The sequence below is a fragment of the Sarcophilus harrisii genome, chromosome 5 (genome assembly GCF_902635505.1).
Source record: "Sarcophilus harrisii chromosome 5, mSarHar1.11, whole genome shotgun sequence".
In the NCBI taxonomy this organism is placed as follows: Eukaryota; Metazoa; Chordata; class Mammalia; order Dasyuromorphia; family Dasyuridae; genus Sarcophilus; species Sarcophilus harrisii.
This window is the reverse complement of record NC_045430.1, coordinates 87,346,285-87,362,351: the sequence shown is the minus strand read 5'-3', so window position 1 is coordinate 87,362,351 and position 16,067 is coordinate 87,346,285. Positions and strand designations below refer to the sequence as shown.

General features: G+C 43.4%; 1 protein-coding gene across 3 annotated transcripts in view; it reads left to right on the top strand.

Annotated features, from left to right (window-relative positions):
* Positions 1 to 12,464, top strand: part of NCKAP1L (NCK associated protein 1 like) — a 59,969-nt gene extending 47,505 nt beyond the window's left edge. For all 3 annotated transcript variants that reach the window (XM_023505389.2, XM_003772324.4, XM_023505388.2), the window contains exons 29-33: positions 1,393 to 1,486; positions 2,319 to 2,435; positions 2,726 to 2,835; positions 5,737 to 5,826; positions 10,528 to 12,464. In XM_023505389.2, coding sequence (XP_023361157.1) covers positions 1,393 to 1,486; positions 2,319 to 2,435; positions 2,726 to 2,835; positions 5,737 to 5,826; positions 10,528 to 10,659 — 543 coding nt within the window. In that variant the 3' untranslated portion in view covers positions 10,660 to 12,464. The remainder of the gene's footprint in view (positions 1 to 1,392; positions 1,487 to 2,318; positions 2,436 to 2,725; positions 2,836 to 5,736; positions 5,827 to 10,527) is intronic.
* The last annotated feature ends 3,603 nt before the right edge of the window (positions 12,465 to 16,067 follow it).

The following is a 16,067-nucleotide window of genomic DNA, read 5'->3' as shown; positions in this document are numbered from 1 at the left end:
GGGGATAGAGGGACTCTCTGGAATCAACTTATTCACTGTTCTTTTTCATGATTCTTCTTCTGCCCTTTGGAGAAAAAGGAAGATTTGGGTTAAATATTTGCAAGAGCATTCTAACAATTAAACCTGTCCAACAGAAGACTGGGCTGCATTGAAAAGTAGTGAGCTCTTGTAATGTTCATGTAAAGGCTGTATGACTATCGGAATCAGAGAAATATAAGGAACTAACATATTAAGTGGGAATTTAGACTATGTAAGATCATAGAGTTGAAGTTCTTTGAATTAGGAAATTGAGGCACAGAGAAGTTAAGTGATTTGCTGGAGATCACACAGGCAGAAATGGCAGTCTGGATTCGAAATCAGGTACTTTAACTCCAGACATAGCATTCCACTATACCATACTATCTCTACAACCTTTAAGGTTGCTTCCATTTCTAAAATCCAATGATTCTATAAGTATTAAGTGCATACTATAAGCCTGTAGCATCTCTAAATTTTTATTTAAGATCTGAAATTATACTGAGTTTTGGGGTAATTGCAGCTCATCACTGTTTTAGGAATTGGAGATAAAACAAAGAAGTATATGATCTAGTTGGGAAAAGGAAGAAAGAAAAAGGGACAAATACTTATTAAGTGCCTACTATGAGCTGGCACTTTGCTCTTTATATACCTCATTTGACTCTCAACACAATCTTGGGAGGAAGGTGCTATTATTATTTTCATTTTGGAGTTGGGGAAACTGAGGCAGACTGAGTGACTTGATCAGCATCACACAGTTAGTAAATATCTGAGGCTGGATTTGAACTCAGGGCTTCCTGATTTTAGGCCCAATGCTTTGTTCACCATATCTACCTAGCTGCCTTTAGGACAAGGAGACAAGACTAATGCCTGACAAAGCAAAATAAAGTATATAATAAGTTCCATATGAATAGTGGAGAGAGTAAACATTATAGGAATTTGGTGGTGGGAGAGAAGGTTGGAAAGGGGTAGTTAAGGATGTTTTACCCAAGGTGGAAGATGGAAATAATTGAGATTGATGCCAATGAAGGGCATTTGGGGTAGGGATTCTGAACAAAGGGGCAAGAACAGGGGAAGCAATGTCCAGGACAGAGCGGGGGCTAGATAGTAAAATGATAATCATTCTGACCAGAAAGAAGAGGTCATAGTAAGAAATGTAGGAGGTCTTAAATACCAGATTAAGGAACTTGCCTTTTAATTTCTCTGGTGCTTGGGAATCGTGATGAGAAGACAATCAAGACAAAGCTTCAGTGAAAAATGATGCATGAGAAATCAGAGGTTATAGAAAATGAGTCTTGGGAGCTTTTGCTAAGCATACATCCTATCCTCTCCCTGAGCACCCCTTCCAGGACACTCATTTCATTTCCTTTCTTCTAGGTGACCATGAGTGTCTTTGAGCTGGCCTCTGCTGCAGGTGTGTGCTGTGACATCGACCCTGCCCTGGTGGCTGCCATTGCCAACCTGAAAGCAGGTAAAAATATGGTCTGTACCTTGGTGGGGATAGAGGAGAACGATTTCTTCTTTGCCTGGATAAGGGCAGACTCTACCCTCAACAAGGGGGATACAAATAACTTCTCTAGGTCAGTTATTCCACAATTTTCAATTATGGCATACAACTTGGAACCTTCCCTCCAGAACATTACAGTCTAGTTGAGGAGGCAAGATTAGTATATAAAATACGATAGAATAGCACAAGTTTGTATATAATGAAGTGCTAAATTGTTTTGCAGACTCCTAGCATTCTTGTATTTTTTCCATGGTGAGCCTGGGCCTCCCAATGCCTGCTTACTCAGACACATTCACTTAAGTAATGGCTCTCCCACCCACCCACCCACAGACTGAACTATAGTGCTTTTACTCTACTTTATTCCTATATTTCTTCATGAATTTTCTATATTTAGCACAATCTGTGAAAACACACATACCCAGAAGGGACTTGAACCTCAGACCCACCCACTTTCCTCAGTGTTGTCAACCCTTCCCTTTCCCTCGAACTGTCCATAACCAGTTCTCTGCCTTTGTACCCATAACCCTATCCCTCAACCCAGCTCTTCCCTCTAACCTTATGAAGTAGGGACCATGAGAATATTGTCTCTCTTTCACAGAGGAGGAAACTAAGTCTCCACTGGTCTGAGTCTCATTTTTCATTAGCAGATCTCTTGAAGTGAAGTGACATAGCTCAGGCCACAAAGGCAGTGAGGAGCAGAACTGAGATCTGAAGCCTTATCTTTCAGTTCCAGAGCCAGTGGTCTGTCCACTAGGCCACAGACTTTTCCTCCCCCCCACCCTGATGTTTCTCTTAGACACCTCATCTCCTGAGGAGGAGTACAAAGTAGCCTGCCTGCTCCTGATCTTCCTTGCAGTCTCCATCCCTCTCCTAGCCACAGACTCCTCTTCTTTCTACAGCATAGAGAAGGATGGTAAGAAAGAAGAGGATCACGGGGGTTTTAGAAAGGCTGGTCATGGAGATGACTGGGGGAGAAAGCTCTGTTCTAATCCAACTAAAGAAGGGAAGCTTGTGAAATTCAGGGCATGTTTAAAACTCAGAAAATTAACCCTTCTCTCATCCCCACAGGCTCTGGGCTGGGATGAGCGCTTGGGGTCAGGGACGCTGGGGGAGAGGGGCCTGCTCAGAAGTCATTGGATGGGCCCTGTGTGAATTGTCTGACTGTCCAGTGGCCCTTTCATTTCTCCCTTCCCAACTCCTCAGGCTACAACAACAACATTCACTGCCTGACCAAAGCCATCATTCAGGTGTCTGCTGCCCTGTTTACTATTCATAACAAGAACATCGAGACTCACCTCAAGGAGTTTCTGGTGGTGAGTAGTGGGAAGGGAAAAGAAGCTTAGCCCCCCTCCCCAGGCTTCCTGCCCTACTATACTGTTTTTATTCAGCTCCTCTGGGGGGGAACAGAATAATATCTGGGGTACAATAATAGATAATAACTCATATTTTTTTAGTGTTGTTGTTGTTGTTGTTTTACAACAAAAGGAAGCACTTTAAGTATTATCAAACCCATTTTTCAGATGAGGAAATGGGTACAAAGAGAGAAACTCATTTGTCCTAGGGTAACCTAGCTAGTAAATGTCAGACTCTATGCCTGATGTTTTTCTCTCTTACTTCATACTGCCCCTGGAACTGGTTTCATGAACTATTAAGATTCTGAAAGGACCTTAAGAGTCTAATTTTCCTGTAGGAAATTCCTCCATGCAATATTTCTCATCCAGTTTCTGCTCAAATACTTCTAGTGGTGGGCAACTTATTACCTCACAAAGCAGCCCATTGAATTAAAAAACAACAACAACTTTAATTGCTAGCATGTTCTTCCTTAAATGGAACTGCATGATGCCCCCTTGTAACTCATCTTTCAGGCCTAGTTTTGCTTTTGATATAACACAGAACAGGTCTGTTTATAGTCTACATTGAATTCACAGCATCTGAGAGTTATAAGTGACCTCTGGGGTTATCTCATTCCACATTCTTTCCTAGACAGGAATCCCTTTTACAGCATGTCTTAGAGACGATTGTCCATCTTTTGCCTGGATCCTGTGATGCTCGGTTCTTTGAGAGGTAGCCTTCTGGACTGGAGAGCTTAGAGGGTCTGAGGCCTTTTTACATTGTGGCGGGGAAATCCTTAGGAATCATGCTACTCTTCTAGAGCAAGGGAATATTCCCTGTAAAAGATGTCAGGGTTAGATGTCAGGGACTGGATCCTTCCATGCAATAGTGATTCATAAAATACTAATTCATTGCCTACTGTGTGTAAGCATTTTGCTAGGGATCAAGATAAAAAGATGTAAAATTATGGGGTCCTTACTCTACCTAGAATATATGAAGCAGAAATAACTCTCATGGTTATGCACATTAATAAATAGAGGGGTCAGCGCTTGGAGTTGAGAAGATCTGACCTCTGGACCTGCTTCATCCACTTAGTAGCTATAGGACCCCGAGTAAGTAACTTAATCTCTGTCAGTCTCAGTTTCCTCATCTATAAAATGGGGATAATAATAGCGCCTATCTCACTGGCTTGTTGGGAGGATCAAATGAGGTAATATATGTAAAAAACTGTAAACTTTAAGGTGTTTATTATTATAAATTGCTTTAAAGTTGCAACAATTCTGGAACAGAGGTTCTGAAAACATTCTTTTTCCCATTTGACAGATAAGGAAAGTAAGGCAAACAAAGGTTAAGTGACATCTAGAAATATCTTTCTAAATAACCTCAGAGTAGTGGTGGTGGTAGTGGAGATTGCCATGAATTCCTAGGGATTTGAGATAGGTCCTCCCTGGATAGGGCAGGAGATTTTTAATCTCAAATCTGACACCAACCATGATCATTTAGTTTTAAGTCAGTAACCATTTATTAAGTCATGGGCAAATCCCTTAATCTCAACAGTTTCCTCATTCGTAAAATGGACATAATAAGAGTGGATCACAACATAGCGTTTTTACTTTTTGTTATTGTTCTCTTGCATGTTGTTTTCTTACTCATTTTTTCCTTTTTTATCTAATTTTTCTTGTCCAGCAAGACAATTGTATGAATATGTTTACATACATTGGATTTGACATATTTTAACACGGATAACATATATTGGATTACTTGCCATGCAGGGGAGGGGGATGGAGGGAAGGAGGGGAAACACAAGATTTTGCAAGGATATTGAAAAATTATCCATGTAGATGTTTTGAAAGTAAAAAGTTTTAATAAAAAAATGGAGATAATAATATTTGTTGATGCCTGCCTTAGAGAGTTGTTGTAAGTAAAGGAATTGGAAAACATTTAGGATGCTATAAAATGAGCTGTTATCATTCTTTACATTGCTGTTTTCCTTGGGGTGCTCTCCTTTACTTGTTTTACTTCATTCCTTAATTAGGTAAATACAAACCCAAAACCCTTAGCTTAGGATTCAGTCCATCATGTGTCTCTCCATCATCTTGTTTGTCCTTCATTCACAACACCAGGGAGGTAGTGCCACAACATGCAAGTGAATTGGATTTCAGTGAGGGAGGGCTGTGCAAGGTCACCTGCCCCATTTTCCCCTTCAGAGCCATCGGGATCCAGTGGCCAGATATAGTTCAGGATCCCTGGAGATGGCCCTCCCTCTCCATCATCTGCAGTCTAGATGTTAGCAGGAAAAGCAACTATTAAAAAGATGACAGAAGGGGAATAACAAGATTACATGGATTAGGTCCACGTCTCTATCTCCTCAGTGCTGGCTTTGCAGCAACTGTGTCTAGAAGCTTGAGCAATAGAAGGCACTATGGGACAGTTAGCCACTAATCCTTAAGTTTTCGTTCTTATCAGTTCCTTTCTCAGTCTCTAGATCTTTTAAGGGGGCACTTACATTGGTAACTGAAGTTAAAGTGGCCAGAAAGACCCAGATTCTTTCAATGGAGTGATCCTGATTCTTTGATCTTGAGGGCGCCTAGCCTCCATCATGAGTTTTCAGGAAGTTTCCAGACCTAATTCCATCTGGGATGCCTGTCCCTGTCCTCTCTCCCTCAAAATACTTTTAATTTACATATCTTATAAAGTTCTTTACATTTGTGTTCTTAAATCCTCACAACAGATCTGTGAGGTAGGCAATATAATACAAGATGTATTTTTGTTCCTTGCTCCAGGTCACCCAGGATTTGAACTCTGGTTCTGGATTTCCCCTATTCTTTCTGCTGCCTCTGAATATTCTTCCTCTCCTGTCTCCCCATTCTCTGCCCACACAGGTGGCCTCTGTCAGTCTTCTCCAGCTGGGACAGGAGGTGGATAAACTGAAGTCTAAGAACCGAGAGTCTATTTCTTTGCTCATGCGCTTGGTGAGTGGTCAGTTGACTTGGGTTGGTGGGTCTGCAGGGATGGGTGTGGTGTCCATAATCTATCATTTTTAAGTTGTAAAGACCTTAGAGCCAGGCTAGTCCAACTCTTCCTTTGTTTTACAGATAGTAAACACAGACTTGGAGGGAGAGAGGTTTGATATGTAGTCCAAATCACACAGATAGTAAATAATCTGATCTCAGCTGAAGGACCTTTTGATCCTTGTTATATATACCCTCCCTGAATTTACCATTGACTTAGACAAACATTATTTGTTTGTTTTATTTTTTGACTAGGCTATTCAAAGGAAATTCTGTAGACCCATTTCTGCCCTTTAGGAATTTAAAGTCCAACATTTAGGCAGTGATCAACTAGAGAAGTTTGGGGAAACTTTCCTGTAGAAGAGGGATGGGAGGTCCTTCTGGTCTCCTTCCTAGCTGGATCCTCTTGTTTCACTGTGTGGCTCACCCTGTCCTAATCAAGGATACTTTTGCTGTTTTTTTTTTTTTTTTTTTTTTTAATCTATTAGCTCTACTAGTAAAATGAAGACAGATAGATGGCAAAGTAGATAGAGTTCAGGGCTTGGTGTCTGGAAGACCTGAGGTCAAACTCACCTCAGATACCAGCTCCCCCATGCAAGTCACTTAACCAGTTTTTTGCCTCAGTTTCCTCATCTATAAAAAAAGCTTGAGAAGAAAATGGCAAACCATTCTGGCATCCTGGCCAAGAAACCCTAAATGAGGTGATAGAGAATAAGGCACAACCGTGACCAACTCAACAACCAAACTACTGCTAGAGGAAACGTTTTTATGTTCTCTCCCTTAGTTTTCTTTCTTGTGGAAAGTTCTTAAATATTAGAACCATATCTTTCTAACTATTGTGTGCTTCCTCCCAATTATGGGGATATTACAAGTTTGTTAGGTTGGTCTGGTCAGGGGTTACCAAGATCCTCTCCCCATCTCTACTTCACCCATGACCCTAACGAGTTAGAAGGTGGCAGGCAGAGAGAGGAAGCTTTAGTTTCTTGGCAGAGACATTTAGGTCTTGTTCTTCACACTGCTGTTCTACAAAGATGTATGTTCATGTATATACTTCACTAGTCTGATTCCTGATAGCTTTCTCTGCAACCTAGTTATCCCAGGAAGCCCCCAGCAGTCTTATTACCAGTGCCCATTGAGCTCATGACTCAGGCCACTGAGCAAGGTTTGACCAAGAGCCCCCAAAGAAGTAAATGTTTGTTGATTGGATTGATTGTAGATGGGAGGTTGAGTGTTGGAGATAAAAGGAGAAATTTAGTTGTATTTGAAATTGGTATGGGGTCAAGAAATCCCATAAAATTGCTCATTCTTTTAGAAATTTGGTTTCTACTTCTGTGAAGACTGGAGATAGCAGAAGGTCTTTTCTTTGTCATCCCCTTCACAAGCACCACTGTGATTTTCCTATTTGGGAAAGTAAGGAAAACCAGGTTTCTCTGGACGGAGACAGAGAGACCAGTCCTGTAATGAGAGGAGTCTGGACTTCTGATTTGGTAAAGATGGTGGTGGTGGAGGGGTGAGCTTAAGCAAATCAATTGAAATGCAATATCTCAACGCTAAAGTTGTAAATAACTAGAGAAGCAGGAGGCTGAATTCTTGACTTTGGAAAACATCTCAAGTTGCCTCAAACTTTGGACTATTTCCCTATTCCCCTTGGACTCTGTCTCAGATGTGGAATCTGGGCACTTCTCCTGACCCCTGCTGTCCTGCTTGATCCAGGAATAGATCTCAGATGGAATGCAATGGTCTAGAAGGATAAGGCAGAGGTCTAGCTCTTTTCTCTCTGCCTGGAGCCCTTGAGGGGTCAATATTTAATTGGGGATAATATTTTTTATTACTACATCAAAATGAATGATAGGTTTTGAGCCCAGAAATCATTCAGTCCAACTTCCTCATGAGAAACTGAGGCCAGGAAAAATCAAGGGGTCATATAGGTAGCAAGTGACAGAGCCAGGGTTGGGACTTTGGTCATACATTAAGAACTTTTTCATTAGTGCCTGGGTGAGGCAGGGGATAGGACACCACCCCTGGAGCCATGAGGACCCAAGTTCAAATCCAGCCTCAGACACTTACTAGTTCTATGACCTTGTGATCCTGGATGAATCGCTTAACCCCTATTGCCTCCCCTCAAAATTAAACAGAATGAGCTGTTATAGTAATGAGCAGAAATAATAAGGGAGGTCAAAGTATGAAGAATGGCAGGACCTCTAGAGATTCTTTGTGCCTCCAGGAAGGTCAGTTCTCTCCTTTTATCCCACGAAGGTTTCCTAGGAAAACGCTGAACTAGCTTCCCTCCTTGTCTTTAGTTACTGCCAATTGAGAAACTCTCCTTGCAATCCAAACCCTTATTGGTTCAATTTTACAGCCCATTTTTCTCCTACCTGCCCCTGCTTAGGGGAATAGAAGGGTGTTTGTGTAAGAAACAAGGAACATTAGAGAAGTGCCATATACATGCTAGAATAGGCATCGTGAAGTTTCTCTCTCTTGCTGTTTCTTAAATAGGAAAGATGATCCTCTTCTCTCACCATTATCTTCCCAGCTCCAAAACGAGAGTTGTAGTACCATGTGGTAGCTAGAACTCAAAGGCAAGATAGTCCCTGACTAATGGAAAGAGAGGAATCTTTTCTTTCAAAACCCCTCCTAGGGTACACATTGGCCTAGGCTCAGTTGGATGATATAATGGATAGAGTCCTGGACCCGGAGTCAGGAGAACCTGAATTCAAATATAGCCTTAGCCCTTATTAGCTATCTGATCTTAGACAAGTAACCTCCATTTGTCTCATTTTCCTTAATTGTAAAATGGGGATAATAAAAACATCTAAGACATTGATCATATAGGGGAGGCTGACAGAGATGGGATTCTCTCCTATAACCCAGAGTGAATCAAGACAGTCTCTCTCGAGCAGAGATTTTAAACCTGGGATCCCAGCCCCCCAAGGAATCCATGGGTAGATTTCAGGGTATCTGTAAATAGGTTGGAGAAAAATTAAAATTTTAATTTCACCAATCTCTTGTTGAAATTTAGTGTTTCCTTTACTTATGAATTTTAAAAAAGATTATTTGGAGAAGGGATCTTTAGGTTTCATCAGACTGCCAATGTGGTCTATTATACATGAAACCCCTGGTTTCTTAAGAGAGGAGAGTCTGTCTCTGGATCAGCACAGGCAATTCTATTCCTTCCTACCAGTCTGGCTTTACCCATATCCACCCAAGCCTTCTTGGGCGTCTTGATCTATGGTGCTACTCAACTTAACTATGGGGCCTATCTCAGCATGCCAGATTTTAATTAGACTAATTAATCATGTCCCTTTCTTCCCTGCAATATCCTCATAGCTCCCCAAACTCCACATTGAAAAAGGGAGGAGATTGGGCCCAGTAGGGAGGGCCTGAGGTATCTTGAGGATTGGTTCTACTCTATTTCTTCCTTTTCTCTCCTTTTTCTCTCTCTTCTTACTCTCTCTGTTTCTTTGATTCATCCCCCCTTCCTCCTTTCTTTTTGTTTCTCTCTTTCATTCTCCTTCTGCTCCTCTTTCTTTTTCTCCTCCTTTTCCTTTCTCTCTCTGTTTCCCTCTCTGAGTTCCCCGTCCTCTCTTGGTCTCTGTCTCATTTCCCTCCCCACTCTTCACCCACAGGTACTGATTCCTCACTTTCTTAAAGCATTATATTTCCTGTGTCCACCCTTCCCACTAGTCCAGCTCCCACTGGAAGTTAGAAGCTTTTGGAGCTTGTGGACTGAAAACCTGCAGTATTGTTTAGGTTACTTGGGCCCTTTTCCTTCTTTTGGCCTCCATTTATCTAGCCCAGATGGAGGAGGGCAGAAAATTTCTTAGGGAGAATGGAGAGAGACCACCTTACCTAGTCACCTCTGAACTTAGAACTAGGACATAATTCCTGTCTCTGTCTTCAATTTTATCAGACAAATATTTAAGTTTCTGTTAAGCACCCTGTTCAGCAATGGGAAAAGTGCACAAAGAGTGCCTGCCCTCATGAAACTCATACTTGATTTGGGTGGGAGAAGGGGAAGAAGGGTTATCAGACTTGTAGAAGTAAAGCACTTTGGGCCTATGGTTTCATTGGCCCACATAAGGTAACTTATTTTGCCAATGCAGGGTGACACTTTCTCTGCAATTTAGGAAAATTCAGGGTCTGTTGGAGACAGGATTTGAACTCAGACCCTCCTGGCTTTGAGGCTAGCTCTCTATCCACTCTATCCCTGGGGGTAGGCAAGTTTGTGCAAAGTCAGGGAGTTAGGAGATAGACTGCTAAGTAGGGAACAGGAGGTCTGCTTCTTTAGAAAACTGAGTCATGATTCATGCATGGGACCAGTCTGGAAAGATGGAAGGTGAGACAAAGGATTTGGAATTTTATCCTAGAGGCAGTAGGGAGCTATAGAAGGTTCTGGAGTGGGCAGGAGGGATAGTGTCAGTGGTGTAGTCTGCCCTGCTCAGACTGCAGTGAGGGGTTCTGTGAACCCCGCTTTATGCGTCACCTCAGTAAGATGGAGCTTGTCCAGAGGAAGCTGACTGCTGGGTGAGGCTGGTGACTTCAAGCCACAGGAGAATCAGTTGAGGAAGCTACATGTGGTGCATGTGTTGGGGGGGGGGAGGGGCAAAGGGCCCGGGGCAATGCCTTCTGGCCTCAGGCTCTCTCTTCCCCGGCCTCTTTCAGGTGGTGGAGGAGTCCTCCTTCCTTACCCTGGACATGCTGGAGTCCTGCTTTCCCTACGTCCTGCTCCGAAACGCCTACCGAGAGGTTTCCCGAGCCTTCTACCTGAGCCGAGTGCAGGCCAATGCCCACTGAGGGCCCCCTGGGCTCCCGCCCGGGGCGTGGAAACGGGCCCTGCCTGAGGGGGTTGACGGGGTCGCTGCGGGACAAAGGCTGTGTCCACACCGGGCCAGTCTGCAGACACACGGGAGGGGCTGCTGGGAGAGAAGGGAACCAGGCAGAGGGAGGGTCAGTGTGGGTGGTGGGCAAGAATTTCTGGAAACGGGTGATCTTGGAACAAAAGGGGAGTCCCAGGGAAACCTGGGGCCGAGGGGCTCCCTGATGTGAAATCTACACTGGTGATATGCAGATGAGATGCAAATCATAGGCAAATGAGCTCTTGGAGAAGCTTGGGCCTTGGCTGTTATCTGCTCTGTCCACTCCTCATTGCTACTGTTTATCGCTATTCCAGGATGATGCTCTCCCGACAGAAGTGATCAATCATCATATAAACCATAATGATTTTGTAATCCTTCCTCTGGAGCTTCCATTGTCTCCTGCACATTCATTTAGGGCAAATCTCCTCCCTTCCTCTCAGAGATCTGTTCAGCAAACAGCCTGCTCCCACGAGGGGCTAACTGGAGAGCAGGAGCCTCCTCCCTGGGGACCCTGAGAGGTCGGAGTCACACCCCCAGCCTCTGTGGAACCCCGGGGGGGGCAGCTAGAGGGGACCTGGGCCCTTAATTTTCAGTTAAACCCCAGGATCTTAGATCAGAGCTGATAGAAGGAACCTTAGGGATGATTTAATCCATTTTACAGATGAGGAAAATGGGAGCCACAGAGAAACACTCTGGGAAGGTCACAGTGGCAGGGCCTTAGGCAAAGAGGGTCTCTCCTCTGCCAAGTCTCCCATAGAAAGTTCTGCTTTCCATGTTTCCTTAAATTCTTCTTGACTTTGTTAAATTCCCAGCAGCTTGGAGAGCAACTGCATTGCCCCTAATCACCCCGTACCTCAAAGGCTCCTCAGGACTGCGACCCCCAGGTGTCCATGCTGCCCTCGGGCAAAGCTCAGTCTTTTTGGGCTGTTTCACAATTCAGTCTCCTCCCTGGGGTGGGGAGGGCCTTGGGCTGGGATTTCCCTTTCAGTGTTTCCGTTCTCATTAGTCTGAGCCCAGCATCCTTCTGGGAGCCAAATTGTTTCAACTTTAGCCTTTTCTGCACTAATTGGAGTTTCAATTGTCAGGGAGCCTGGGGCATCTCAGATAACCCTGGACTTTGTTAGCAAATAACTGCCTCCATCTGTCATTTCCTTGCTCCTGCTAGAGCCCAGGCCATAGATCCTAGATGTTCTGATCTGGAGTGGTGGGCAGAGAGTAATTAATAACTGGATTAATTAGGGTTCTAAATATATTTTTATGATGACTAGGGGAATTGCTTGATGTTTAGAAAACCATTTTGACCTTCATTAGATACCTGTATTTTTGTTCATTCACTTTATTTATTCAACAAATATTAAGGCCTTAACTAAAACGATAGCTAGGTGGTGCAGAAGGTAGAATGAAGATCTGAGTTCAAATATGGCTTATTAATTGTGTGATATTTAATAGGAAAGTTCTGCTTTCAATGTGCCTTAATCTCTTTACTTTGTTAAAAATCATAACAGCTCAGAGGGACTGTATTGCCCCTAACCACCCCACACTTCAAAGGCATAGAAGGACTGAGAACCTGCTCTCCCCTTAACCCTGTTTGCCTCATTTATCTATAAAATGAGCTGAAGAAAGAAATGGCAAACTGCTCCATTATCTTTGCTAAGAAAACCACACATGGCATCATGAAGAGTTGGACATGACTGAGAAAAAAGGCAATAATAGCTTAAGTAAATAAAGCATTTCTTAAAGGTACTGGGAAAGTGCTGGAAATACACAAGCAGGGCAGTCTGCCCTCAAGAAACTTCTATTCCAATAAAGGAGGATGGTACATAAAGGGGAACTGGGAAGGTGAGTGAAGTGCTGTGTATAGACTGGCAAAACAGCTGGAGATGAGAGGAGACCAGCTCAGGAAGGGCAGAGTCTAGGATTTTAAGTGAAAGATGAGGATGCTGGCCTGAGTACAGATGGCAGTGAGGGGAGATGAAACACAAACATAATGAGAATACAGAATGTTACATAAGTGCTTTAGACAACTTTAAAACGAAGCCACAGGGGAGAATTGAGGAACCTCCTTTTGGAGGAGAATCCCTGAAGACTCTAGAGGACGGAAGTGGCCTTTGAGTTTGGCCTTAACAATGGCAACAGTTTGCTAGACAAAAGGGGAGGAAAGGAGGCTTCTAGGTAAAAGAAGATGGGACCATAACTGTGAGTCTAAGTCCAACCTGACTGGAGCCAGTGCATGATAAGTACTAAATTTGTTGACTTCTTAGTTCATGGAGGAAAGCCATATGAGAAGGCGAGAAATGGTAAATTATGAGGGTTTTGAATTCAAGGCAAAAGAGCCTGAATTAGTAGGAAATCAAATGAGAAAATGTTTGGAGTGGTGATGATGGTGATTATAGGAATATTTTAATTGGAGGCCTTCCAGGAATGTTTTTGTATTTCACACAAGGGTACCTGGCTCAGTTAACTCTTCCTCAGCCTGGCACTTCACCATCCTGGGACTTTGTAGAAGCCACAGAGATTCCTCATTTATGAATCGGCTAATAGCTCTTCCAGTTATGGGGTATTAGCTCAAATATGTCTTCTAAATCAGGTTTCAGGACAGTGGGAGAATAGAAGTCTGATAATCAAGCCTACTGGACTGAAACTCAGGGCTATGCAGAAAGGAGGAGATTTTGTCTGGAAAAAAAAAGGCTGAAGGGTTCCAAAAAACTGCCCTCAAGATTCTGCCAAATTGGAGGATGGGAATCTGTTTTCTCTCTGCATTCTTGAAAAATTAAGGGGAGTCTTCTTTGTGGATCAGAGGAGACCACAAGGCAACCTGCACAGAGAAGGTTGGGAACAACAGCTTGTATTTATGTTTTAAGGTTTGTAATTATCCCATTTTATTCTTACCACAATCCTGAGAGGCAAGTGCTTTTATTCTTGTTTTGTAGTCAAGGAAACTGAGGTAAACAGGTCAAGTGACACGCTTAAGGCCAGTGAGCCTGAGGGTGGATTTGAAGTTAATGCTGCATTGTACTGCCTAGCAGCCTCTAAACAAATATTTTTTTGTGTGCATACCCACAGGCACAATTTTGCGTGTATGCCCACAGTTCTTCAAAACATTTTTTACAACCATTGTTGCGTTTGATTTTTACAGTACTCTATAAAGCAGGTGCCGGATATACCTACATGGGCAGGTGAGAAAACTGAAGTCTGGGGAATTTAAGTGAATTGTCGAAGCTGCAGAGAAGTTAATGTCAGGACTTTTGCTAGGACCGAGAGATGACCTGGCATTGTGGATTGGGGAATGGATTTGGAGTTAGCAAAGAGGCCCTTATTTAAGCTCTTTATGCCTCAGTTTCCTTACCTGTAAAGCGAGGGAGTAGCCCTCATTATCATTCCATGTCCCTTCCAGCTCTGTGATCTTGTGATCCCTTGGCTGCCAAACGCTAGGATTTTCCCATTAGATCAAGTTGTTTTTTCCTTCGGAAAGGCTCAGCCATCAGGATTCAAGGAACCCACACCGGGTGTTAGGGGTGGGGGAATCTAGAAAATTAAATGATCACATACCTTCTGAATGAATGGCTATCAGAGACTGAAGGGAGGCAGTGATCTTAAGAGGATTCTCCAATGGTCAAAGCAATTGGCTTTCATGACCACAAGGGTCTGTGACTCCTTAGGATAAGCTCAGGAGACTTTATCTCCTCTCCATCTGTAAACTTCCACCCTCACCTCCCTGAAGGACTGGAAAAGGAGGCAAAGGAGGAGGAGCTCGCTCTTCTGTGGCACAGACAGTGCTGGCAGAATGTCTGCAGCTGGTTTAAGCCTCAGCATTTTCATTATCTTGGCGTTTTCATTAAAATCTCCATTAACTTGTTTGCAGCAATGAGATGGAATCACCTTCCTCCCCCTCCTTTCCCCCAGCCTATGGAGAGGGGCCAGCCAGGGAGCTGGTGCTAGATTAGCTCATATAAACACTGCTTCACTCTCTCATTTTTTTGTCCAACCTGGGGCCCAGTCTGGAGTGATTCAAGTAAACAGGGGGACCTGTGCCTGTGCTTCCATGGGGAAGATAGCCTGCTTTTCAGGATTTCCTCCTGGAAGTGGTGGAAATACATCAGAGGGCTGGGATTCTAAACTTGGAGGTTGTGAATATAACAAAAAAAATGGATATATAACTGATTTCCTTTGTCATTCTGTGTATTTTATTTTCTGTATCTAAAAACAATTCTGGGAAAGGGATCTATAGGCTTCACCAGACTGATTACCCAGGGGGTCCAGGATACACAAGAAAGTTGACAGTCATTACTAAAAAACGTGGTCTTTTGAATTTAGCTTTCTTGGGTGTAGGGAAATTTTCTATGTGGGGATTGGGGAAGGAAAGAAAGAAGGAGGAAAAGGAGAGAAAAAAAGGAAAGGGAGAGAGGGAGGGAAAGAAAAGAGAAAGAGAGAGAGAAAAGAGAGGAGAGAGATCATTTTAACTTATCCAGCTGCTAAATTTGGACTAAATTTGCCATCCTGGTAGAAATCCTGGTTCTGGAGAAAGAACTTTTTAGAGCCTTACCCCTCCTAGGTCAGCTGTGTTGCAGAGATGAATCCTTTTTGGTGCAGAGAAGGAGAGCTGGATTTGGAGCAGAGGCCCCATGTTTGAAGGCTGCCTCTGCCACTGACTACCTTGTAGCAAATTACTCTGGACTTGAGTCCTGTCATCTGTAATGTGAGAAGTTTGAACTAACAGCCTGTCAGGTCCTTTTCAGCTCTAATCTCTACTGTGATCCTTCCTTCCCACCCATTTCACCGCTCCATTTCTGTGTTTATCTGACCTACAGGTTTGTTCTATCATCTCCCAACTTGCCCCTCCCTGCTCCCAGAACTCTTTTTTTTTCTGGATGGATGAGAATGAACTCTTCCTTTTCTTCCCTCAAAAGTTTGACTTTAAGCTCATTGTTCAAACACACTCGAATAGATGAAGGTTTCCCCCCCCCCCACCTTCTTCCATCTCAACCTCCTTCTTTTCTTAAGTACTTGTCATCAAAGGAAATGATCATCCATCCCTCCCTCCCCCCAGATCCTAGCCCCCACACCTTTGGGAGTTGCTATGTACTCTCTCTCCCTCCCACCTGCTCAGGCAACTGGCAGCAGCAGCCCTGCTGGCTTGTAAGTTTGGAGAGCCAAAAGTGAACCTGAGCTCAATTTGCAGCCGAGGAGTGAGTGAAGAGCAGGCTTCTCTCTTCTGTCACTTTGGAAGGAGAGGATGCTGGGGCCGCCCCTTTAAATAGCTTTCCTGTAGGAGGCAGATCACATCCATCAGTCACCTGCTGCCAAAACATCATTTTCAAACTCTATAGAACTAAAGCTTCATGGAGG